Below are 27,024 nucleotides of genomic sequence, written 5' to 3'. Positions count from 1 at the left end.
CTGGTTACAGTAAGCACGGCACAGTTACACAGCAGACTCTATGCAGGCATCTGGAACGATGAGGTGGCAGACCCACACAGACCAAAACGAAAGGACGCCAGTGATGCTCTGCTACGTGGAAACCACATTAAGAACACTAGGGCGATGGAACTTCCCTAGCGGTACGTGGTTGGGACTCCGCCTTCCAACGCAGGGTCAGGGAGCGAAGATTCCCACGCGCCTCACAGCCAAAACACCAAAACACAGAAAACAGAAGGAATTAACAAATTAAAGACTTTCTAAAATGACTTTTAAAAAACAACAGGATGACAATTCTGTAAATAATTCCATCACCTCCACAACCAGAAATCATTAACAATTTCTGTATAGCACTGTGTGGGTGTAAAAAAATATCTGCAAAAGGATACATACCAAGATGCTGACTGTGGGTCTCTCTGATTGGGCTTTCTTTCCCTCTAACATTTTCTCTAATAAAGGTTTTTAAACGAGTGCTTTTCAGTTTTAAATTCTGTTTTTAAGATAAAATATTTGACCATTCAATTATCTGGCTCCTACTCCTCACCTTCTGTTTTGTGTGTGTGTATAGTAAAATTCATTTAACATAAAACTCTTCCTCACCTTTTTAAGCTGTTTCTTCCTCCATCTGTCTAATTAGTATGACTATATTATTGCCCTTGACTTGTCAGATTCAGAAATGTCCTGATTTCTAGATTTCTATTATAGGGTGAAGATTTTTATCTCCATTATATCAACTCTCATTCTCTCTCTATAGTCAGGTTAACTCAACGTTTTTGTTACATCCATGTCCTACATTATTAGAGCTGCTGCTGCTAAGTCACTTCAGTTGTGTCCAGCTCTGTGCAACCCCATGGACCGCAGCCCAGCAGGCTCCCCCGTTCCTGGGATTCTCCAGGCAAGAACACTGGAGTGGGTTGCCATTTCCTTCTCCAATGTATGAAAGTGAAAAGTGAAAGTGAAGTCGCTCAGTCGTGCCCGACTCCTAGCGACCCCATGGACTGCAGCCCACCAGGCTCCTCCATCCATGGGATTTTCCAGGCAAGAGTACTGGAGTGGGGTGCCATTGCCTTCTCCGATTACAGCTAAGCAAATACTATTCATTAAAGGATTTCTGTGACTTCTCTCCTGTGTTGGGCTCTGTTTCCTGGGTCTTCCTTTTCCTCGGTTTATTCCCTCTTTTGGATCGTTTTATTTACTCATTTCTGGCTGGGCTGGGTCTTCCTTGCTGTGCAGGCTTTTTCTCTGGGTGCGGCGAGTGGGGGCTGCTCTCTAGCTGTGGCGTGCGGGTTTCGCACTTGCAGCGGCTTCTCTTATTGCGGAGCTCGGGCTCTAGGGCACGCGGGCTTCAGCAGTCGTGATGCACAGGCTTAGTTACTCCACAACGCAGGCGTTCTTCCTGGACCAGCGATCGAACCTGTGTCCCCTGCATTGGCAGGAGGACTCTTAACCACGGGACTCCCAGGGAAGCCCAAGTTCTATTGTTTCTAATCTTTTTCTTTTTCATGTTGTGAGCCTTCCAGCAATCTCTTCTTTCATTTTGCTTTATATCACCTTCGAGGAATAATTTGTATGTAAAACACATCCGCTTTAAGTGTGGCACTCGGTTCTGATCAGCGCACACACTCCTAGTCCCACCACTTCTGTCCAGACAGGGAGCACCTCCATCGCCCCAAAGGGCTCCCTGTGCTCCCTGCCCTCACCTCGCTCCCAGGTAAGCATTAACCTGTGCGCTCTCGCTACAGACTCGTCCTTCTGACTTTCACGAAAATGGAGTTACACAACACCCAGCCTCTTGTTACAGCTTCTTTCACCTTTCACACTTTTCACGGATTCTGAGACGCACCCAGGGGCGTGTCAGGGACTTGGGCCTTCTCTCAGCTGAGCAGCCATCCTCTGTACACACATAACATAGTTAATCTTCCAGCTGATGGACGCTGTTTCCAGTGCTGGTTATTACGAATAAGACTGCGATCAGCACATGTGCGCCCGTCCTCGTCAGCACAGGCAAACGTACATTCGGTTCTAAAAAGGCGGTCTGAGGAGGCGGCGGGGCATGCTGGCCTAGGCAGGCTCCCCGACAGTAACGGGGTGGCCAGCTGACTGCTTTGGCTGGGTTCCAAAGGCCAGCATTTCTGCATCTCTGTGGAGGACTGAGTTTACTTTCACCAGAGAGAGCCTCCAGCCTTGAGGAGTAGCCAGGCAGAATTAGGATGGGAAGGAGGGTGGGGAGGGCGAGGTGGGCACGCCTCACTCAGCAGCCTTTCAGGGACAGGACAAGGAGAGGAATACCAGTGAGTGTTGGGCCCTGGAGAAGAAGCTCCTGAGGGTGAGCCCACAGTGAGCCATGCTGCCCGACTCCAGGCACGCTCTCACTGAGGCTCAAGAGCGAGGAGCACGAGGGCGTCAGTGCCTCTGCTCGTGGAGCAAGGATCTGAGCGCCAGAGAGCAACACTGCAGGGAGAGCAACGTGGCCCTGAGCCCCATGTCCTCACCCCTCCTGCCTCTCCCCAGCGAGGCTGACTTTGCATCTCTGGGGCCCCCTCCTGCCCGCTTCCCACCACCAGCCTGGACGGAGCACATGTGGAGGAGACGGGCATCCCATGCCAGGCAGCTGAGGTCCCCTCCCACGTGCAGGAGGCTCCCACCGGCCTCTCGGCCTCCGCTTCTCAGAAGCACTTCCACAGCCGTGGTGGCAGTGCCAAGGTCTCTGGACAAACTCCTGCCAGTTGCGGTGCTTTTGTCTCGGGTTTTAAGCTGCATGTATATTAACACAAAAAGTTACAGACACCTACCTAAGCTGAATTCTAAAATGGGCTCATCTGGATCTTGTACGTTTCCTGGATAAAAGAGAAATGACAAAAAAATCAGCCTTAATCAACTTTTCCCTGCTTTCCGATTTGATGCAAAAAGCCCAGTCACCAGTGGCGACACAGTATCCATACATCAAACCAGCAAGCTCTACATTTTGAACTTACAGTGATGTACTGATATGTCAATTACTCCTCAATAAAATGGGATTGGGGGGGGGGGAACCCAACACTCTGCCTTCTCCCAAACTGTTACATGAGATGATTTGAGATTCCTAAGAAGTTGCGGACCCCAAGACTAAACCCCTCCCCCTGGGCCTGCACATCCACAATGCAAAGGGCTTTTACTATGGTCTGGGCACCGGTCACACAGGCACTGTGGACACTCCCGCATTACCTACTGGCCAGTGAGCCCTGGAGGTGCCCATGCAACCTGGAAAACCCCGGCAGGCAGGTTCCAGGGGATGCAAGTCCCAGGAAGAGGGCTGACTTTCCCTATTCCAGTTCAAATGGGGCTGCCCGGCCCCGCACCCCCTGGCACTGCCACCGCGAGGGCCCACAGGCAGCCTGCTGAGGCTCACCTGCCAGAGAAAGGCCCAGCATGTCGCCTGCCACATCGATGGTGGAAGCCCGCTGCATCGCACGGGCCCTGGCGCCATGGCGAGGGCTGTGCTCTCTTGCTGTCATGATGTCATTGGTGAGGATGACTTCCCGTTCCTGGGTCAGAGCACGCCTGAGTCCCCAGAAGCCCCGTCACCACGCCCTCGTCCCCTAAGGCGGCAGCTGTCCTGAGAAACAGGAACAAACACTGGTTTAAACAAACACACAAATTCAAAATACGGGGATGGGATGGTGACAGAGAGACACTGTGGCCTCATGAAGAGAGCACGTGACCTACACGGGCAAGATTCGGTGAAGCCAGGGTCCCCGGCAGGTGAGGAGGGGAGAGTCTGACGATCCAGGTCCTGTCTAATCACCTCCCCCTCTCCTCTCACCCACAGGACTCCATAAAGAGAGCAGGGTCTCTTCCACAGAGAAGTACCACATTAAATGATGGCTCAACATAATCATAAACTATGGCTGGGGTCGGCTTTATTATGATTTCCCATTGACGAATCTCAGAGGAGCTTTAAAATGATAAATCAGCTCATTACCATCTCTCTCCCGAAGGATAAGAGGTGTGGGAAGAGAAAGGTCTGCCGCCCACTGGCCAAAACAGGACAGCAGAAGCTGGGGACCGAAGGCACGTCTCCAGCCTTGGTCTCTGCCCCTCAGGGCCACAGGAATCCCATGTGTGTCACTCGGGCTTTCTTTCCCATAAGGCATGACCATCTGCACCTCAGTGGACGGTGCTGTGCTTCGGGCACGGGGTTTCTGGGCAAGGAGCCACCACAGGCTGAGCCGCCCAGATGCTCCGGCCAGCATGGAGCTCACGCGTTGCTCTAGGAAGCGGCGCACTCGGCAAGGAATGGGTTTCAGATTCTTCCAACCCTTTATGCCGCCATTCCTGCTGTCTCTAGCAGGAACCAACCTTCAGAAGCTCAAATAATTAGACCAGGCAATAAGGCTGGTTTACAATATCCCCTCAGAGAGTGGAAGAAGACAGCAGAGGAGGAAGTCAGGGAGACCGCCTGCCTCTCCACAAATACATCAATAGCTCATCAAAATATGGACCAGCTCCTACAGAGCAACTTCTAAACGACAGCAGAAGACTCCAGGCCTCAAAAAAGAAATCAAACCAAAACTGTAAAGCAATCATCAATTAAAACTAAATAAATATGATTTTTAAAAAATCCCCTCAAAGGTCCCCATATATCCAGACACCCCGTGTTCTCCAAGGGTGTCAACACCTTTGCATCTGAAGGGCCTGAGCTCCCGCTCCTGGGTTAATTCACCCAGCAACTTACTGGACATGTTTGTCCTTCGGCCAGTAGAGACACGTGGCATCTCTTCACAGAAGCACATCCACGTCCATCATCTAGAAATAGAAAAGTATAAATTAACAAGCTGAGCAGACATGAAGTGCTCGGGAATGCTTATTACAACGTGTATGTTATTATTTTCATGCCTAAAAATGGGGGGAAGCCCAGTGCTACTATACGCTCCTTTGTGCCCCATACACCAATCTAAACTTTTAACTCAAAAACAGATGTTTTGCTCAAACCCCCAAAGAATGAGAAACAGTGCTCATTCCTATCCCTGCTCCTGTGGTGATCAGGGGGAGGGCCTGCTGGGGAGCTGGGATGTGGCTCAGGGAAAGGAGCAGATAAGAGGCTGAGCCCAGGCTTCCTGCCACAAACGTCAGGCTCTGGGATGAGCTGGGCACCTCGGAGGCTCTGCTTTCTGGTGACTAAGACGAGGGGGGCTGGACCCACCTCTCAGGGCGACAGTGAGAAACGCACGTGCGAGGACAGCAGTGGGCACTGAGAACGCGGCTCCCAGCCCAGCGCGGCTGCCGGCCCTGCGAGCCTGCCCCAGAGCACAGCACTCGGCCCCGGCGCAGCACAGCACCACCAGGGCTGCTGGGCAGACCTCGGCGGCCAGTGTGAGCATCTGAAACTGCAAACCCCCTCCCCTGCAGGCTGTGTTCCTTCCCCTCCTCCCGCGGGGCACCCAGGGACCTTGGGCCTGGGCACGTCAGAGAAGGGCAGTGGCCTGGCTGGGGACACCCCACAGAGGTCACCAAGCGGGAGACCAGACAGTGCGCCGACATCAAAAGGCATCAAGTCAAAACTACGCTGTGACAATGAAACAGATGGAGAAAGAACCTGCAGCACTAAGACCTGTGTCTTTCCATAGCACTCACACAAGTCGACCAAGCCACTAAAATACAAGTGGCACAAGGTGTGAACTCACAAAAGAGGGACACTCACAGAAAATATTGTGGAACAGTGACCAAACTCAATCGTAATAATGAAAGAATGCCTAGAGTTATCTAAAGTAGGCTCCTTAAAGAGGTTTTGCTTCTTCTCCTAATGACAATATGCTTTGCTCATTGACCTAGGGGAAACTCAACAGAGTTCTCCTATACTACTGATAACATTCTGGAAAGGTCTGAATACTCTAGAAAGCAATCTGACATTATTTATCAAAAACTGTAAACAATACAAAATTCTCACCAAGGGTCCAGAGATGCCTATCGTTTGTAATGATAAATACAGGAAGCAATCTAAATGCCCAGCTACAGGTAAGTCCATTTCGGAACATCTGTGAGACACACCACTATCTGGCTGCTAAAATGATTATAATAAAGGCAACATACACACAAAACTTCTTCAACCTCATTAGTCATCAGGAAAACACTAACCGTAACCATGAGATACCTCTGTGCACCCACCAGAGAGCTAAACTGGAACAGACAGGCAGTACCAAGTGCTGACAAGGATGTGGAATAAGTGGGGCCCTGACACACTGCTGGTGGAGTGTAAGATGGTACAGCCGTACTGGGAAGCCCGCGGTATCTACCCACACTGAACACATATAACTCAGAGTGCAACTGCTCACAGAAACGCACACTTAGGTTCACCAAAAAGTGTGTAAAGAACACTGGAAGCAGTAACATTTATAATATTCAAAACCTAGAGGGACTTCCCCGGGGGTGCAGTGGTTCAGAATCCACCTGCCACTGCAGAGGATGAGGGTTCGATCCCCGGCCCGGGAAGATTCCACGTGCCTCGGGGCAACTAAGCCTGCGCACAGCTAGAATCCTCGTGACGCAATGAAGATCCCACGTGTCACAACTGAGACCTGACACAAATAAATTAATCAAAAGTAAAGAACATGGATGTTTCTATATTCAGAAAAAAAAAACAAAACAGAAACAATCCAAGGGTCCATCAACAGCAGAACAGACAAACAACACGAACGACCCTAAGGAACAACGTCAAGGGGGAAAGCCAGACCCTCGAGAGCACGCTCGAGGCAACGCCATCGCTGTGAAGTTCGAGCGCTGGGAGGGCGAGCGTGTGGTGTGGGAGGTCAGGACAGTGGCGTTAGTGTCTCTGAGGGGCAGACCTGGCTGGGGAGCGTGTGAGAGGCTGTGGGGGCGGGGGTGCCCTCTGGAGTGTTCCGTCTCCTGCTGGATGGTTCTTTGAGTGGATTTACTGTGGGAAAAATTCACTGTGCTGTTTGTGAATGGTCTTTACACCCAATAAAAAGGCTGATCCTTTTAATGACTGTAATAAAAACAGCAGCATGGAAAAGTGTTCATGTCAGCTCTGCACCTTGTGTGTTTTTAATGGGATGTTCTACCTGTGCTCTGGCTAAAGACATTTAAAAAGAGGGGCCCAGACGCCCAGAGCTGTCAGGGACCACATCTTAACGATGGCCATGTCTGGGGGCGTGCCAGAAGCATTTTCTTTCTCAGCTTACTGCCACCCTCCTGAATCACTGAGAACCGCACCTCGCACTGACCAGAGGCAGGGGGGCACCCAGAAATCCCCTTACTTGCCCGGCTGCCTGCGCAGCGCGCTACCCGCGTCATCCCCTTCATCGTCGGGACAGGGGAGACAGGCCACCCGCACCACACCTGTACCCCGACGGCCCGCCTCCCCAGGAAGGTTCCTCAACCAGCCCAGCCCCGCCTCTTGCAGGGTGCCCAGCCACCCACCCTCCCACCCCATCCCCTGGAGGGTGGCGGATACCAGAGGCCCTGTGAGACTCTGGGGATAGCCTAAAGAGGAACATCTCCAGGCTAATTTTACACTTGACAGAGTGAACAGATCAGAGAAGCTTTTAGGTCAAAAGGATCTCAGAAGCCGCTTCATGGTTTTGGGGAGGCATCTAATTAAGACCAGCAATTTAAGTCGAGACCCAGAACACGAATCTAATTTGCACAGCTGAACTCGACTTCCCTTATTAGTCTCATTAATTTAAGTTAATTCACCTAGGATTCTGATATTCCCAAGGTCCCTGGTTTCCTCCTAGCCCCATTTGAAGACCGGTGCTCATTAGCAAGAAAAAATGACATTTAAAGAGGACAGCAAGGGCGGGGAATTGTCTAGAAGGACATGAATTTTTAGGAAAGAAGCAAGAACTTCTGAAACTATCTGCCTTGGCTCCTCACTGTGAGAGATGTGTAACCTCCTCCATCCAACGTCCCTTCCACTGCTGGGGGCAGGGAGACGTGGCCAAGGACGGGGAGGACCCATGGCTCACACAGCTTTGCTTCTGAAGGAGCTGGTCTTGGGAAGGCCTCCCTGCCCCCCTTCCATAGAACAAGGCCTGGGAAGGGTCTGGAGGCCCCTCTGGCTCAGGAATCTCTGCTGAGATTCCTGTCAGAACACTGGGAAGGGGAGGGTCTTCTCAAAATCATCTTAAAAATGTAGGAGTTGCATGGATTCAGTCAGAGAAACCCAGGCAGGGTGACTTCCTCAAGGTCACATGGAGGGTAAAGGGTGAATGACCAGCCTCAACTCAAAGCAAGAAGCCCCGAGGCCACCTGGGGCCATCCTCTCCCATCCCAACCCTCTGCACTCTATGGCTGGCACCATGGCAGCGAAGCTCCCTGGTGCCGCGCTCTCCAAGAGCAAAGGTCACGGAAGGCCTGAGGAGGAGGCTGGCTCAGGAATCAGAAAGAGGAGGTGCTCTCTCTCACATCCCCATCCAGGATGGCCAGTCACTGATGGATGAGGCATCACATAGCTCACAGGCAGGAAAATTACTGCTTATAACCCAAGAAGGGACAGCTGCCCCTTCCATATGAAGCCTCCCCTGCAGCCAACAGCCTGTCCGCAGCAGAGCAGGACCCTGTGGGCCCCTCCCGGGTGAAAGCCCTTCCCGTGTCCCCTGTCTCTTGGTTGTAGGAAAATAGGCTTCATTCAGCTTCCATGACCCTCCCTGAGTTCCAAAGGACAGATTCAAAAATTGCTCATCAGAGAGGGGACACAAAAAACAGGGCAGAGCAGTCAGGAAGCAACAGTGCAGCCTTGGGGCAGGTCCTGACCCCCTCAAGGAACATCTATAACAAAATGTTTGCGTTCTTCTGTAGAAACTAGGGCCCCCACCCGAGGGGAGGACTTCAGGCTGAGCACCAGATTCCTGGAGCACTGCACCAACATCTCACCATCAGCCAATCAGAAGAAAATCTGCACACAGTGGAAGATGATGAACGACCTCCTCCCCACCCCAACGACTCTCGCTTTAAAGACGATCACAGTCAAGCAGAAACTTTGCAGTTAGGGCTTCCCTGGTGGCTCAGCTGGTAAAGAATCCGCCTGCAATGTGGGAGACCTGGGTTTGGTCCCTGGGTTGGGAAGATCCCCTGAAGAAGGAAAAGGCTACCCACTCCAGTATTCTGGCCTGGAGAATTCTGTATATAGTCCATGTACTATAGGACTGTATAGTCCATGAGATCGCAAAGAGTCGGACATGTCTGAGCGACTTTCACTTCACTTTCACTATGAACATGAGTTTGCCATCTCTCCCCAGGTTCCTAGCCTGCTAAATAAAGCAGCCTTTCCATTCCTACTGGCACTTGTCTCTCAAGTACTGGCTTTCGGGCGTCAAGCAGCTGAACCTGGTGACGCTTCCTCACAGAGGCTCCCTAATCCACCAGCCAGTCTGCACATCGGGATGATCCACTTCCTGTGTGATGGTGGGATGACCAGCTGGGCACCTGTGTCCTGCGAAGGCCAGACCTCAAGTCATTGCTTCCTCCATATCCTCCTGGGTGCGGAGTTCAAGCCTAAACACAGACCAGGGGTCTAACAAGCACCTACTAAGAAAACATCAAGGCCCATGACAACCTCACCTACCCGGCAGGTCCCTCCAGCCCCTTCGCAGGGGCAGAGAAAGCCGAGGGACCCATGCAGAAGGGACACGCACCAGCTCAGATGCAGATGGTGAAGTGGTCACGGGATCCTCACATCCCTGGACTCCCGGCTGCACACAGGAGCCTGGTGGGCAGCTCTACACACAGGGAAGGTGGAGTCACTGGATGGAAGGAACTAGGCCCCCGTGACTGCGGAGCAGGAGCAGAGCTGCCCCCGCCCCACCCTGAGCCTCACCCGAGGACGAACCCTTAACACACAGGCAGTCTCCTGCACTGCAGGCAGTTTCTTTACCTACTGAGCCAGCTGGGAAGCAAAGCCAAATATACCTCCTTCCCACAAAAGGCCAGGAACGCTGCCTGAGGCAAAGGCTCAGGGAGTATCTGGGCAGGTAAGGCCGGAGGGCCCAGGGACAGAGACCAGAGCGGAGGGCTCCAAGCAGGCACACAGGCAAGCCTGAGGCTCGGCACCCTGTGCTCTGGCCTCGACTCCACCAGTCCCAGACACTCTGGTCCACAGGGCCCTCAACACTGGCCCTTCCAGGACCTGGAAGCTTGGGCCAACCAGCAGAGGCCCAGAGCTGGGCCGTGCACCCAGGCACCTGCTCGCTTACTGCTGCTTCAGACCGCTGCTCCTGCGAGAATGACAGAGCTTCTCCCAGCCTCAGTTTCACCATCTGTAAAGCAGGAGTAACAGCACCGAGGGATGCCCCGAGGAGCAGCACCTGTGTAAAGAAACCCATGACAGCCCACAGAGCCTCCACCTGATGCGTGCATTCCTCCCCCAGGCCTTTCCTAATCTTCCACACGTCTGCCCTGCACTCGCCCTGGGGCCTCTACGAGCCAAAAAGGCCTTCCCTCCAGCTGAGTCTCAACTCCCAGCCTCCCTGGGTTCTCCAGCCACAACTCTGCCTCCAGGTCCATGACACTCTGCTGTGCTTCAGCTCAGAATGATCATAGTTTCGAACAATATCACACAAATTCAGGCCTAACAGCTGCTGTTGGGAAGGAATTGGTGAACAGAGGTCCATTCTTGGAGGTGGTGGGGCTTGGCAGGGGAGGCCAGGCTCTGCTGTCAGACCTGGTCAGCCACTGGGAGCCATGGCACCTCCACGAGCCACCTTCCTGTAAGATGAGGATATGCCTGCTAGCGGGAGGAATCCACGCCCCTGTCCCCTATCAGAGGGGAGGGTGGAAGGAGACCCCACCCCAGCCCTAGGACTGGACAGCCTGGGATCCTATTCAAGGGATCTGTGGGGTCCCTCTGTGCCGGAGAAAGCCTGTAGGGAGGCCGCCTCCTCCTTCCCCTTCGGAGAAGGGACCCAGATCTCTCCTACTTTCTGCTCCAGCCCCTGTGCCGAGTGGGGGAGGTGGGAGAGGGTAGGCTCAGGCTTTGGACTGGGACCCTAAGAACAAGGCCGAGCACATGAGTGAGTTTCAAAACAGCAGTTTGGGGTTGCTGGTACTTAAACGCTGGAAAGTGATGTGTCTCAGAAAAGCAAGCACAGGGAAACAAGAGATGTGCTGCAGTTGGTGTACATTCTCACCTGCAGACCCAAACAAGCCGACCCAGGGCCCATGGGGCTTGCGCTCACTCAGCAGGGAACAGTCCATCTGTCCCCTCCTGCGTCCGCCCATTTGCCCAAGGCCTGCTCGCTGACAATGACACTGAACAGACAGCATGGCAGTAAATTCACCCGATTTAATCAATGAACCTGCCTTGTTCGTTCAATGAACACGGTGGCTGACAGGATTCAGTGCCGTAACCTAGATTCAAATGCACATCTCTGGACTCCAGTGGGAAGACTGAGGCTCTGGGTGGGCTGTGGATATTCCTCTAAATCAGGGGTCCCCAGCATCAGGGGTCTGATGCCTGATGATCTGTGGTAGAGCTGATGTAGTAACAACAGAAATAAGGTGCACAGTAAATGGAGCACACTTGAATCATCACAGAACCATCCCCCACCCCACACTGTTCCACAGAAAGAGTGTCTTCCATGGGCCGATCCCTAGTGCCTGCCGCTCTGAAGGACTGGGTGTGTGGGTGTGTGTGGGTGTGGGGGGGAGTGCCCTGAGCAGGACAAGCCCAGGCCCTTCAAGTCCCTGCTCCCCACCCCGCATCACCTGGCCCCTCAATCCTCCCACCCCGGTCAGCATGGCTCCATCCTTCCAGCAGCTCCAGCCAAGACACAGATCAGTGTGGGCGCCTGGCTGCCTCTTTCTCTCAAGCCTACACCCTACCCATCAGTGACTCGTGCCAGCAGCACCCTCCTCAGAGGTCCAGACGTCAGCCCACCTCAGCACGTCTGGCCCCTGCAGCCCTTCTGTCCCCACGAGCACTGTGGCCCCTCCCACCCTCTGGCTGTGGCCTGTGGCCTCCTGGCTCTAGATGTCCTGGTCAGCTGTCCTCTGTGAGGCAGCTCTTTCTTGGGTAACAGGGCAGCTCCCTCACCTCCTGTGAGTCCTCCCTAAAAACCAGCTCCTGCAGGGAGCCTCAGGGACAGCCCGCTTTAAGAGTGCAGCTCAGCCCCAGTGACTCACCTGCAAACCACAAACCTCCAAGGGACTTTCTGCAGGAACTTATCTGCAACTAAGTTGCTGTGAATAAAGGGCTGACGAGCGCTCACGCTGAGCACCGCAGGCCTGGGTGCTCACACATCTAGATGGGAGAGGACACACGGTTTCACAATAAGCCCATGGCACATGGGGGCACCTCAGGGGCCAGGTCTCGGGGACCCAGAGATGAAGAGGAGGCGCCCTCAGAAAACGTACCACAGAGAACACGAGTGGTGGACAATCTGAGGGCCACGCTGGTGGGACGTCTCCCAAGACCTTCCCTGGCTGGTTCCCCCAGTTCCAGCAGGGGCACCCCAGGTGCTGAATGCAGGGATGAGCTGACCCCGTGTCCTTCACGTCACTCCCCTCACCCCCACGCCCCAGGCTCCATCTGCCGCCCGATTTTACATCAGCTCCCCAGGACACTGTGGACAAAGCGCGGCTCTGAGCACACAGGCCATCATGAGAGCCGCGGTCAGTCTGGGGACTCTCCCACAAGGTCCCGACTGCAACCAGCCTCACAGCCTGCTCCTCTGTCATCTGGGCCACTCGAAGCCCTCACATAATTAAATGAAAGTCTGTCTCTGTGCTGGACTCTCGGCAAGACCACAGAAATCCCCAAATACATGTGTTTGGGATGGAAGAAACCATCCAGTATTTATTGATTCCCACTGTCTGTGAAGACATGCGTCTCCCAAAGGATCAGAGAGGAGAGGACCAGGGCTTCCCTGGGACCCGGGGCTCAGCTTGTCTGCAGCCAATGAAGGAAAGTGTCATCACAGACCCAAGGCCCCACCCCCAGGCACTCACTCAAAGGTGGGTTCTAGACGTAGCCGGCAGGGAACTCTGGCTCCCAGCGCTGGACTGTCCTGTTCTCTGCCTGAGACACTTTCTCTTCTTTTTCCACCCAAACCCAAGGCTGCAGGGCCTGGCCTGTGCCTGTCTCTGCCTCCCCCCGCCCAGAACTGGCCACCTGGAGGCTGGGGCTGACTCCCTCCAGCCACCGCGGCGGAAGCCCCTCCCCACCCCCTCCCCACCCCGACCCTGTTCCTGTGCTCCTCCCTTGTGGGAGAGGTCTGTGCTCTCAGTGAAGAGAGCGGCCAACACGGGTGTGGCCGCAGCTGCTCAGGGCTCCTGGGGCCAGAGTGCACAGAGCGGGTGCCCTCCCAGGGCGGTGGCCCACACCCCAGCTGCAGCAGCACCCTCTGCTCGCTGACCCGTCCTAGGGGGCTCAGTGACAGGGCTCCTAGCCCGGCCAGAAAACCACACTTGACAGACAGGACCTTGTGCTGCAAGCTGGAGAATCCCATGCTGGTGGATCTAAGCAGAAAAGTTGCATCTTCATAAAGGTCTGGGCTGACTTACAAAACCTGGGCAGGAAAATGGCTGAGCCGGCCCGTGGAGCCCACGTCGGCAGCAGGGACAGCTCTGCTCGGCGCTCTCCTCCCCACCTTTCCCCTCCACGCTGTCCGCCCCTGCTGCCGACGGCCCTGCGCACATGGTGTGGCCGACAGTCCCCACTTGTTTTTAATTCATCGTTAATTGGAGGATAACTGCTTTACAATATTGTGTTGGTTTTTGCCATACGTCAACTTGAATCAGCCACAGGTATACACATGTCCCCCCTCCCTCTGACAGCCCCCACTTTCAACACTCTGGCTGCAGCCACCAAAGAGGTCAAACGCAAGGATCCTCCCCGAGCCCCCACCCCAGCTCTCTCCCAGGGCAGGTGCCCCCTGGCTGGAGGGGACACACTGTAGCACAGGTGCTGCCCTGACACCTGAGCCTGTGGGGCGAGTGCCCACCCAGAGGCGGGAGGTGGGGCCGGACCAAATGGTCTCAAGTCACAGCCGAACAGAGAGCCCCTACGGCAAGTGCTTCTTAATCTTCAAAGAGAAAAGTCAAAGAACTCGCAGTGGTCGTTGCCTTTCACATTATTTTAAATGGACAACATAAATATGAATTAGGTATAAACGCTTTTCTTGGAACTCTTAAACTAAAGCTAAAAGGGATCTACAAATTAACAACAAACAGAACCCCAGCACAAATGAACTCAAGTGCAGCTTAATTTAACATGATAGGTGCGGCTTCTATACAGAAGCCATCACCCAGACGTGACCTTAAGTGACTCCAGAAGGCCTATCCTGCCATACCTTCCACCCCATCCTTGCCTGGCCTGAGGCCTGGAAGCCTGCAATGGCTACTGAGATTTTCCCAGCAGCTGGCCGGTCACAGGAACGGCGGCCCGCAGCCACGGTCCCCCAAAAGGAAGCTGTCAAGCTGGGCAGAGGGCGGGGATGGGGCCACGCTCCCTGGACTGTGAGTGGGGACCCAGGGACGGCAGAGCACCCCAACACACTGTTTCGCTCTCTTACATGAGATCAAGAAAGCTGCAGAGAAAAGTGCAACACGCGGCTTGGGGGCTTCTGTGTAAGAACGGGTGCCCAGCACCACCCTTGGGGCCCCGTAGTGGGCGCAAGCACTGTGGCCGTGGAACAGGGCGGCCGACCGTCTGTCCCACTTGCCACTCCCGAGTTAGGCTCTCCCTAGACTTGCTATCTGCTGCCTGATTCTCACAAAAGGCCAAGCTTCTCTTAACATTTTCAACACGTGCGAGGAGTTCCAGAGAGGAGACGACCACAACCTGCCAGCCCAGAGTGCACCCCGCCCCCCACCGGCTGCTCACCGCCTCACCTGGTCTCCATGGAAAGAAAACCTTCTCAGGTAGAAAACGCCTGCCCAGGTGGCCATGCTCGCTGCCTGGCAGCGTATGACAGACAGGACCCAGGCTCACGGGGCCAGAGGGCTTGTCCAAGGTCATGAGCTACAGAGGGAAGTCAAGACCAGAAGGTGGGTCTTTCTAGTCCAGTCTCTCTCCCAAAACCAACACAGGGCACCAGGACCAGTAATTTAAGCGACAAACGCTAATAAAAGGCATAAGCTTGTCCGCTTGCAGAGGTGCTCGGTCTTTAAGCTCTTTCACAAGTTATCGTTTTTGTCTTACAATGTTTATTTGGAACATTATTTTCTTTACTCCATCCCTTTTCAGGACCTCCTCTGAAGGAAATAGTTCAGATTCAAGACACACTAAACAGAATTTCCTTCTCTGTCACCAGCCACATTCTTTACAAGTGTCTTCTCTGGGTAACCAGTCCTGAGCCCGTGTCCGGCTCTTGGTCAGCACCACAGACACGAGCGATGGAACGGGTCTTCTTAGAGGACGCAAGAGAGAACTCTGGGATGAGAACAGTGTCTTTTATTGGGGGGGGGGGGGGGGGGGGGCATAATTTCATGTTTGCGCTCCTTTTCCTAAACGGAGATTAAGCTTCTTGACAAAAATAACCTATTTTTGTCAAAATGTTTCAAAATAAATTACTTTAAAAACCACAAAGTGAGCAGGATGAATGGACAAAACAAGCCAACAATACTGATACTGAAATTTAAAAAATATATATATGTGTGTGTGTGTATACATACATATACGTACATATACATAAAATGTTGCACATTTCTGATGGTGGAGACCGGGTTTGTAGAATACCATAAAGTCATGTTACATTTCAGTGGGAAAGAAGGATGAAAAATACACTGACCCCAAGTCAGCAAGTCATCACTCCGGACCTATTTTGGTGCTGACACATTAACGTAATTAGCAGGGGGTCCTCTGCTCTTTGCTTGACTACTGTGGTTTCCTCCTCTGCACTGCCTCCAACAGGTTTGATTCGTTCACTATAGAATGTCCCGGTTTAGTCAGTGAAGAATGTGCCGAGGAGCTTGGGAAATAGTCACTGAGCTGTCCCCAGCTCACACTGGTGGTACACACCCCACAATTCAAGAATAATACACATTCCTCCCCCTCCTTACAAAATGCCCACAACGTCCTTCAAGTTTTTCCAAGGAACATGAACCAGCGTGTCACTCAGGCAGTGGCCTGACACAGGGAAGTAGCAGACCCTACGTGGAGACACACAGGTCTTGACCAGCGTTAACCCACCCAGGGACACTACTGTCTCGAAGACCTGCCTGTATTTTTCACAAACCTAATGCCAAGTGCACTCCCAGCAGAGAACCCGGACGCCCCCACCAGGCCCGACCCAGTGGAGCCGCACCTGCTGGTGAGTGAGCAAGCAGAAGCCAGGCTTTGGTTCCATTCACTAGAAGACAAGTTGTTAGTGCAGGACTTCAGCTTCCCAAACTCCATTCTAGTGGAGCTTTCGGAAAACACAGGCAGGTCCAGCTCCCAGAGCTGACCCATCAGAAGGCCTCAGGCTCTCCCCAGGTTCTGGGGTTTCTGCGCTGGCCTCAGTCCACACAGCGCTTCTGATCCGCCACACGCACGGGCAGCCCACCATGGGCTCCTGCTGGGCCCCGCACTCCAGCACCTTCTGCAGGACGCTGTGCGGGCCTGACGAGGCACGGCAGGTCCACGCCACTGTCATCCACGTTACCTTCTGGAGGACCACGGCCAAAGCGGGCCTGACCGTAACTGGAAAGTTCCATGTGCTTCAGATGACATGGGCAGGGTGGGTTCAGTTCATTGCTTATTTTTTCAGTTTATTTTTATAATCACTAGGAGAGTTTGTTTTCTAAGCCAGAAGCGTCAAAGTTGGCCTTCTATTCATGAGAGAATATAAAACTTTCTGAGCAGGAACATTATTCCATAAAGGGTTAGAAATGCGAAGCATCACCACAGATCAATGAAATGCCGGGAAGACAGTTATTTCTGGAACAAGGCAGTGAGCCAGGAGACTGGGATGGCCGGCCAGCCCCAGGCCTTCCAGTGGGCAGCACCCAACCAGGCCAAGCTCACTTTCTGCGCCAACAAACCCAAATGGGAGGGAGACGTCCCGGGCGACACGCTGTGGGATGCCCCGCAGAGCACTCGTCCTGCGAGCTTTACCACGTGTGGGTCTGGTGGGGGTGTACCGGCTGCTCCTCCAGCTGCTACCATGGACACTACCCGGTGGAGAACACAGCAAACTTCGACAGGACTTCAGGGCCCCGGGTTCACACAGGGAATACAGGGCAGGCTCCTCTGTGCCAGGTGACCTCTCCAGCTTCAGCTGCTCGGCTGTGTTACTCGGCTGTGATGCAACTGAGACAGGGACTCGCTCTGTGGCTGACGGGCAGGGAGGCGGGCATGGCCCACAGGAGAGTCCTTTCTTGCCCACACTTCACCTGGGCACCTGGGCCAGGAGGAGGAGGCTTGGCCAACAGAGAGGTGAGCAGCCCCCACTCCCCCACCAGGGCTGACCTCCCCGTCTCCCTTTGCCCATCCTTCCCTCCCAGAGCTGAGGGGGAGACTGGCGTGTGGGGAGAGGGCCCATGGCTCCCCTACCAACTGTGTTTCCCTTCACAGGTCGCCCCTCAAAGATGGCCTGGAACCCCCATCCTGACCAGGGCAAAGAGGAGCCTCACTGAGGCCTTCCAGGGGCCTGTCCCACGGCAGTCTGGCCATGGCTCTGAGTGCAAAGCCAACAGTGGCAGGGACGATGAGAACCCAAGAAGGTGATTCAGAAAGAGCTGAGGGCAGTGACCGGAGCCCCAGTTGTTTCTCAGGGTGGCGCTCAAAGCTGCCCCAACCGAGTGCAGGTTGGGGGAGCCCCAGCAGGCAGGTCAGGCGCCATCCACACCCAGTTCATGCTCAAGAGCACACCAGCCAGCCGTGCCACCACACCCCAACCTCCAGTGAGGGCAGCCCGACAGGGGCAGACCGGGGCCGGGGCAGACAGCAGCTCTGCGCTCCACTGGCAGGCCTGGCCCGGCGGCCCTTGACCGCCTCCACCACCCCGCCCCCCGCCACACCCACCCCGAGTGACCCTGGAGCCTGCAGCCTGGAACAGCAGCTGTTCGCTCATGTGTCCAGCAGGCACTCTGAGGAGATGCCAGGTGAGTCAGAGGTGCCCCTGCTTACAAGCACCCGGCGACGTAACAAAGGAGTAAGACGTTCAGACAACACCGAGACAGAGGGAAATGCAGGCCCCGGGCTGTGGGGTGGTGAGGAAGGGAGATGGTCCAGATGCAGCGTGGACAGCGCTGACTGCAAAGGCCCAGGCTCGCTCACGGACCACCACTCCAGGGGGACAGGGAAGCCTTGTGCTGCCGGGAACGGACCGCCCGGGCTGCAGGGCCAGGACGGGGTCAGTGCGAGGGAGTCCCTGACACCAGGCCCCGGCGCTGGGATCCAGACCGCAGGCGCTGCAGAGCTCTCCTGCGTACTCCTGAGCTCTCGTCTTGGGCTTCTGAAAACAAACCCTTCGCTCCCTCGGTACAAACCATCTCAGGCCTCGTAAGGCTGGGCCAAGGTGGCGACCAGCACATAAAGGACAGCTCTCTGTCCCAGCAGGTCTCCGGGGGTCCAAAGGCCATTTTGTCATCAGGACAACGGGAGTCAGGACAGGCTCCCCAGCTCTGAGGGAAGCGCGATTCAATTCTGCAAATACAAAGTGAAACCCAACACGGCAACAACCACAGAAGGAACTAAAACCACTTAGTAACTGAAGAGGCCAAGCAATTTCTGGTCTGTTAGCACATACCTTACACTAGAGCCATTTTCGCTTTTGAGAGGCCCCCTCCACGACCACACCCTAGGCCAAGAGGGATGTGACCCCTCAAGGAAGTTACCAGAACCATCTTTCCTTTCTTTCATTGTCCCCTTGTTCCAGAAAGATCCCTAGGGTGGTTGTGCTTTTTGTTTAGAAAAAGAATGCTAACAAGAATAGCTGTATTAAAAAAAAAAAAAAAAACAGTCCAGATATAACCTTTAGGGTTATTTCTTTGTCTCTGAAATTCACAGTTGAGTTCTATGGTGCAGAGAATGCATTGAGGACAAAGGCCTCCATAAGGTGTCTCCCTGGCACACACTTCGTGTAAAATTACCATCGCCAAGAGCAGCGACAGAGAAAACTAATTAAAATCTCTACTTGTGCTTTCACTTTTTTTTTTTAAACATTCTTGGGAGTTGGATACTAGAGATCAGGGAAAATGTGCCTTCAAAATTCATGCTTTAGATTTGTTCCCATGTCCCACTAGAAGAAATGTGCAGAAAAACTAAAAGCCGAAAGCTGGCCTAGAGCAAGGTACCTCCTCCCAGACACCTAGGCCCTGACCCCTGGGGAGCAGTCAGGACCCTGGCAGAGAGCCGGAAACCTCCAGCGCATGGAACGTCCTGCTCCCTTGGCTGACTCGGCCAGACCCACACAGGCACCACCCAGCACCCCAGGACCATCGTCCCACCCACTCACCGGGGTGAGCAGAGCAGCTCGGGAAGGGGCCGGATGCACACCCATCGGGCAGGGACTGACCCGAAAGGGAGCAGGTGCCAGTGCGTCCATCTGAAGTCTGGGGTCCCTCAGACACCCTGACACGCTGCTCACAGCAGTGGTGCGGCTGCCAGAACCGTGCCACGGAACACCGCGCGGAGCATCAGACGCTCACCAGCCACACGCAAGACAGAAACTCAGGGAAACACAAGTGACCCAGAGTCAGGGTCTTGGCTGCTCTGGGTTTTAACTCAGCCATCAGGCCTCAGGCAATTCACCAACTCTGGGTAGCTGTGTGCCCTTCCTGCTGGGTGAGGCCCCGGCCTCCCCACTGCTTCTTCCCCAATCTACTACCCTACCCACTAGGCTGCCCCACACTGCGTAACTGCGTGTGCTCTGCCTGTCACGTGCTCCTCACAAAGCCTTCCCCAGCTCCGGGGAAGTGAAGACTCCTGCCTTGGCGAGGACGCCACGGGGCAGACAAGAGCGGCATCTTCCCACCACCCCGAGGACAAGAAGCAAGTCTGGGCCACACAGCGGGACTCCAGCCCCTCTCTGGCCCCCTCGCAGAGACAGCAAGGGTCACAGCACCCCCTGAACAGTAGGCCCTCGGGGTTGGGCGGGGGCTGGGGGGGATGACTTCTGTCATGACTGCACTGTAGCACTGGCTCAGAGGTTTTTCTTTAAGTAAGTGTTTTAACTTAAATTTCCCACACGTAACATCTTGAATTAGTTAAATATTCAAGTGTATAGAAACGAATTTATTCAGATTCAAGGCTGGCATCCAGGGGCAGACAGGCCCCTGGAGGAGACACAGGGCCTGGAGCCAGGCACCTGAGCCCCAGCCGCCACCCGTTGCTGGCCTGTGGGCAGCTCCTCTCAGAGCCCCGGTCCTCTGTCATCAGCTGGGGACACAACCTCACCTTAGAGACCTGCTGCAGAGCCCAGTGAAGGAAGAGTGTGTGCTGTGAGAAGGCATTCTGCCATGTGTGGGACCTTCCCTTTGAAAACCACTTAAGTAAGACAAACGTAAGACAGCTTGAACAGAATCTACCCCCACTGCCTACCTTGGCTGAAAAGCAGAGAGAAAGACCCTCCAAGATGATGAAATTCAGGAAAGACAAATCAGTGGACAAAGACATTTTCTCCACTATTAGGAAGCAGGTGGTAATGAGAGCTGTGTGAACCAGGTCTCTGGTTCTTCCTCCTTTGAACTGGGAGCTTTTATTGTGGGTATCATGCCCAGTCTCCATCCATGTATATTGAGAGAAGGTAACTTGTCATTTCCCTTCATGGATCACAGTCTTGTCATGGCAAAGGGGCTTACATAAATAAGTGAAGCTATGAGCCATGCTGTGCATAGAGAAAGCAAGGGAATTCAAGAAAAACATCTACTTTTGCTTCACTGACTATGCTACAGCCTTTGACTATATGGATCACAATGAAATGTTGATAATTCTTAACAAGACAGGAATATCAGACCACCTTATCTGTCTCCTGAGACACCTGTATGAAAGCCAAGAAACAACAGTTTCAAGAGTACATGGAATGACAGACTGGTTCAAAATTAGGAAACGAGTCCGACGAGGCTGCATATTGTCACCCTACTTATTTATCTTATGTGAAATGCCGGGCTGAATGAATCACAAGCTGGAATCAAGACTGCTGGGAGAAATGCCAACCATCTCAGATATGCAGATGATACCACTCTAATGCAGAAAGTGAAGAGGAACTAAAGAGCCTCTTGATGAGGGTAAAAGGAAAGGGTGAAAATGCTGGCTTAAAACTCAACATTCAAAAAACGAAGATTACGGCATCCAGTCCCATCACGTCATGGCAGACAGAAGGGGAAAAAGTAGAAGCAGTCACCGATTTTATCTTCTTGGGCTCCCAAATCACTGTGGACGGTAACTGCAGCCATGAAATTAAAAGACTCTTGCTCCTTGGAAGGAAATCTAAGACAAACCTAGATAGCATATTAAAAAGCAGAGACATCACTTTGCTGACAAATCTGCATTGTCGGAGCGTTGATTTTTCCAGTAACCACATACGAATGTGAAAGATGGACCATAAAGATGGCTGAGCACCAGAGAACTGATGCTTTTGAATTGTGGTGCTAGAGAAAACTTTTGAGAGTCCCTTTGGACTGCAAGGAGATCAAATCAATCAATCCTAAAGGAAATCAATCCTGAATATTCATTGGAAGGACCAATGTTAAAGCTGAAGCTTCAATACTTTGGCACCTGATGTCAAGAGTCGACTCACTGGAAAAGACCCTGACTCTGGGGAAGATTGAAGGCAAAAGGAGAAGAGGGTGGCAGAGCATAAGATGGCTGGAGAGCATCACTGACTCAATGGACGAGTTTAAGAAAATTCTGGGAGATGGTGAAAGGCAGGGAAGCCTGGCGTGCTGCAGTCCATGGGGTAACAAAGAGTTGGACACACTTAGCGACTGAACAACAATAACTTGTCATTTCGTCCATCAGATGTTAAGCAATAAACAACCATATCTCTATTAAAAAAGAAAGAAAAGAAACAGGAAAAGAAAGTGTGTGTACAGGCTTCGTAGATCACAAGTTAAATTTAAGTGACCCTACACCTTGCTGAGAGTCAAATGAGCTACAAGGGCAAAAATGCACTGAAAAGGTAGGAGTTAAGATTTAAATCTTTAAATGACACCTTCTTTCTGGAGGGTGACACAGCCTGGGTTGTGGGCAGTGGGGGGGCTTCCCCAGGAATTAGATCTGGGCCTGCCAGCGACGCCTCCTGTGGCTCCCCCGGCAGACGTGGCAAGATTCTGCTGGGCGTCAGGTCCAAGCTCACTCAAGCCACAGCCTGAGGGGGCGGTCTGACACCCTCCACCTGATCACTAAAGGTCATGAGTCTTGCCAAGAAAGATACTCCTCCTCTACAAAGAAGGATCTGTCCCTCTTGTCCTTGAGAAGTTGCAGCTCTCTCTGTGGGGACGGGGCATATATGGCAATGTTCTGTACTTTCTGCTATGAAGCCAAAACTGCCCCAAAAAATGAAATTAATTTTTTTAAAAAGATCTTCTGACACTAACTCCAGCAGAGTTTTTAATTTCCCTGCCCTAGATGGCCTAGAAAAAAAAAGAGGGAGAAATAATCATGAGAAAACGTACACACGAATTAGCAGTTAAGCCTTTTAAGGCATAAATTCTAGAGTTCCGTATTCATCCGATTTTCTTGGAGCAACATTCTGAAAAGCCCCGAAATTTCAAATAAATATAGCACTCTGCAGATCTTAAACAAGGCTGGCTGAGAGGATTAAATGATGTACCCAAAGAAAGGTTCACAAAGAGAAACCGCGAAGCAGCTCTAAAAATACTGTGTGCCACAGTTTCAGAAAAACGGGATGAAAACGCAAGGCGAACCCGGCATTTCTGGGATAACTGCTGCCAGCCGACCTTGTTCTGGGTGCATTACCATGCCCACCACTCAGTCACGCAGATGGCTTCTGCCCCCAGGCTGGTCATTACACAGATCTGAAGGAGGTCGGAGAGAAGACTGTGTCCAAAGCAGCCCCTTTACTCGTAATTATCTTGCACGTCTGTATTTCTGAGTGGGACTACTTTCCCAGCTGGTCAGTGGGCCAATCTGTCAATAACACGGTGGGGATCAACAGAGAACCCTGAGACCCCACACTAGCCACGCATCAGTCTGCCCGGTGGCTGTAACACGGTATCACAGAAGGGGGGACAGACACAGCACACACGTTTTCCCGCAGCTCTGGAGGCTGGACGCCCAAGATCAGGCTGCTGGCAGGCTCTCCTGAAGCCCCTCCCCTTGGTGTGCGCGCGGCATCTTCTCCGTGTCCTCACATGGACTGTTCTCTGTGCACCTCCCCGGCATCTCATCTTCTTCTTATAAGGTGTGTGTGCGTGCTTAGTCATGTCCAACTCTCACAACCCCATGGACTGTAGCCTGCCAGGCTCCGCTGTCCAGGGAATTTTCCAGGCAAGACAACTGGAGTGGGATGCTATTTCCTCCCTAGTCCAAATCCAACTGGACTAGGGCCTATTCTTATGACCTCATTTAAACTTAATTAACTCTTTAGAGATGCTATCTCCAGATACCAGAAATGGCCTTCTCCCTGTCCTCCTTCAGCTCTCCTTAATGGCCAGCCTGGTGGCAGAAGCCTGAGTGGCTGTGGGTCTGGCGTGCACAGCGATGCACCTGAACAGGGTCGCCCGGCAGCAGCTCCTTCAGAAATGCCAGACTTGCCTTCCAAACCTCAGGAGCTAGGGACTCAACATATGAATCTGGTAGGGGCGTGGGGAGAGACACACATCTCAGTCTGTGACAACATGCTTGCACACCAGATGCTACTTGGCATTCTCTAATACACTGCACAAGCCCAGCAGCTATGCTGGTGGGTGCTGCCAGGAAGAGTCAAGGACCGGACCTGGTAAAGCGACCCCTCTCCCCCTTTCTGCTCACAAAGGGTGCAGCCTTGACACTGAGCAGAGGCCCTGAATCCCCTCTCTCTCCTCCCCAAGTCAGACCTCTGGGGAGCGGGGAGCCGTGGTTAAGTACTTCCCAGTCATTATCCGAGTGTCCAAGGTGACCTTGCTAACACTTCAACCCACTGTCAGAGATGGAAAAGTGACCAATACTAGGTCACAAGGTCACACCAACCCCAGGTCATAAACTCCAGGCCCCAAGCACCTCCCTCACTCCAGGGCTGCTCCTTTTATCTTTACAGCCTCCTGGTCAGGTGTGTACCTGTTCCGAACACATTTAAAATACACCTTTGACCAAAAGACCCAGGATAAATGGGAGACAGAGGAGAGCTCTATCCAGAAAAAGCTAATAAAATTTCTTTCCATGTAGAATTAAAGAAACACAGGCAAGCTCTAATATTTAGTTTATACCCTTCTAATAAACACCAGTGGAAAGTGGCAAGGGCCTAGGCGTCTCTGCCTTTTTCATTCCTCCTTCCTCATTTCCTGCTTTTCTTCACATTACGTGAATATTCTCCAGAGTAACCTTTAATTTCTCTACCCACCTAATTCCAGTGAGATATGGAAACACTGTTTCTATACCGTTCTATTTCTTTTTCTTTCTGTTCAATTATTGCTATACATATTATTCTTATATATATTACAATCCCCTAAAGAGATTGCTATCATTTCTTTATATAATTTCATGTTTTCAAAGAAGTGAGAGAAGGGAAGCAAGTACATATTTACAGAGTTTGTTACATTCACCTTATTATTCACTATTTCTGGTTCTCTTCCTATTGTCCTGTGGAAATTCCCTACACCAATACAGTTTTGCTCACACCTGCTTCCTTTATGCTGTCAAACACATTACTTTTTTAGACGTCCTAGGCCCAAGAACAAAGTAATATACATTTTACTTTAAAAAGATGTTTTTAAAAATCAGTTAAGAAAGGAGAGATACGTGCATTTACGTTGTCTCATATAATTATATAATTCCGCACTCTCTGTCTTCCTCATATGGATTTGAATCATCAGCTGTGGTCATTTGCTTTCAGCCCAAAGGAGTTCCTTTATATTTTCTGTAAGGTGAGTCTGCTGACCACAAATTCTCTGGGGGGTTTTCTGGCTTATTTTTTCATTGAAAATATCTTTATTTCACCTTCATTTCTGAGAGACATTTTTCTGGATATAAGATCCTTGGTTGGCTTTTTTTTTTTTTTTTCTTTCAGGACTTTGAATATGCCATCCACAACTCTGCCCCTGGTCTCCACTGTTTCCAATAACAGAAGTCTGTTAATCTTACTGAGATTCTCAGTACAATTGAGTTATTCTTCTCCTGCTGCTTTTTGAGATTTTTTTCTTTGTCTTTCCAACATTTTTTTTTTTTTTTTTTTTACTATGAAGTGCCTGGGTGTGGATTTCTTTGTGTTCATGCTGCTTGGGAGAGTTCATTATGTTTCTTGGATGTGGAGGTTGTTTTTTCATCTAATTTGGGAAGTTTTCAACAAGATTTCTTCTCATATTTTTTTCTGTTCCTCTCTCTCCTCTTGCAAAACTTGTATTACGTGTACTTTCTTGAGCTTCATGGTGCCCCACATTTCTTGAGGTTCTGTGCATTTTCTTCACTTTTTTCTACCATTTGAACTGCATAATCTCCATCACTCTATCTTCAAGTTCACTTCTTCTACTTTCTTCTAGTTGACATCTACTGTTTTGGTCCTCTGGTGAATTCTTCATCCTGGTTATTTTACATTTCAACTCCAGAATTTCCATTTAGTTCATTTTATTGTTTTTTTTTTTTTTTTTTTTTTGTATTCTTTAATTGATCAAACATTGTCATCAGACCTTTCTTTACTTCTTTAAGTGTGATTTCCCTTGGTGGTGGTTTAGTTGCTAAGTCGCATCCAGCTCTTGTGACCCCAAAGACTAGGCCATCAGGCTCCTGTGTCCATGGGACTTCCCAGGCAAGAATACTGGAGTGGGTTGCCATTTTCTTCTCCAGGGGATCTTCCCGACCCAGGGATCGAACCTGGTTCTCCTGCGTTTCAGGGGGATTCTGTTATATTTACAACAGCTGCTTTAAAGTCTTTGTCTGTTAAACCCAACATCTGGGCCTTCTTTCTGGTAATTTCTGACGCTTTAAAAAACAAAATCACACTTACTTATTCCTTTGCAAGTTATCCTTTTCTCTTAAAAATTAGACCTTGTAGGCAATATATAGCCGCAGTTCTGAATACTGATCTTCTCCCTGCAGGGCTTGTTTCTGAGTGCTTATTTTTCCAGTGACTCAGCTGAACTATTAATAGTTTAGTCGAATCTATCCCCTCATGACTCCCTGCTATCCCCAGCCTCTGATGCTGTTCCTCAGGGAACATGGCCTTGGGTGTGCACAGTCTCCCTGGGATGACAATGGTTTTATAGGGCTTTCTTTTTCTCTTCCCTGATCTCTCTGTGAAGCTCCCTGCCTCTGAGGTTACTATACCCAGCTATAAGGATCCATGAATTGCTGGCTGATTATTATTTTTGACAATATTCTGGGGCATCAATTGCTGTGAAGCCTGATCAGTTAAATGCAGGCCTTTTTGCAGGGATAATTCTTGATGTCAGTGTTTGAGGCTTGTTCTCACCTCAGGAGGGCTCTTTTTGGCTATCTCTCTCTGGTCTTTGCTCAAGTTCTGGCTGTTGCTAACATGGAGTTACTGGCCTCTTGTTTCTACTGATGACCAAGATCTCCTTGTCTTGTTCCTGACAGCATGCTTACATCTGAACTTCCCGTATTCTGTTATACATAAATCCAGTACCTTTGGGGAGAGTGTCAAAGCTTTCTGTCCTTACAGCTAACCTCTCTTCCTCAGCAAGTCTCTGAGTCCCTGCTCTAGGGCTGGGGTCAAGGGCAGTGGCTCATCTCTCTGAGTGACCCACATATTATGAATGGAGTGCTGGGTGGGGGCAGCAGCTTTTGACGTTGTTTTTTTTTTGGCAGCAGCGCACAGCATGCAGGATCTTCCAGACCAGGGATCGAACCTGCACACCCTGCAACAGCCCTGGGGCTGCCATCTCGTCTGCGGTGTGGGGAAGAGGATGAACCCCACTAAACACGTCCATGACTGGGCTCAAAGGCCCTCCCACCTGGGGCACAAGGGCTGC

General features: G+C 51.8%; 1 protein-coding gene across 18 annotated transcripts in view; it reads right to left on the bottom strand.

The window, feature by feature from the left end:
• The window catches only part of INPP4A (inositol polyphosphate-4-phosphatase type I A), a 119,053-nt gene that overhangs the window by 49,077 nt on the left and 42,952 nt on the right, over positions 1 to 27,024 (bottom strand). For 16 of the 18 annotated variants that reach the window (XM_070798258.1, XM_070798262.1, XM_070798269.1 and 13 more), the window contains exons 2-4: positions 4,733 to 4,803; positions 3,407 to 3,613; positions 2,811 to 2,855 (exon numbers count right to left, since the gene is read on the bottom strand). In XM_070798258.1, coding sequence (XP_070654359.1) covers positions 2,811 to 2,855; positions 3,407 to 3,512 — 151 coding nt within the window. In that variant the 5' untranslated portion in view covers positions 3,513 to 3,613; positions 4,733 to 4,803. The other 2 variants (XM_070798259.1, XM_070798275.1) reach the window with 2 other exon arrangements.

The sequence above is a fragment of the Bos indicus genome, chromosome 11, assembly GCF_029378745.1.
Source record: "Bos indicus isolate NIAB-ARS_2022 breed Sahiwal x Tharparkar chromosome 11, NIAB-ARS_B.indTharparkar_mat_pri_1.0, whole genome shotgun sequence".
Classification (NCBI taxonomy): domain Eukaryota; kingdom Metazoa; phylum Chordata; class Mammalia; order Artiodactyla; family Bovidae; genus Bos; species Bos indicus.
Note: the sequence above shows the minus strand (reverse complement) of the source record. Positions and strands in the feature narration are given on the sequence as shown.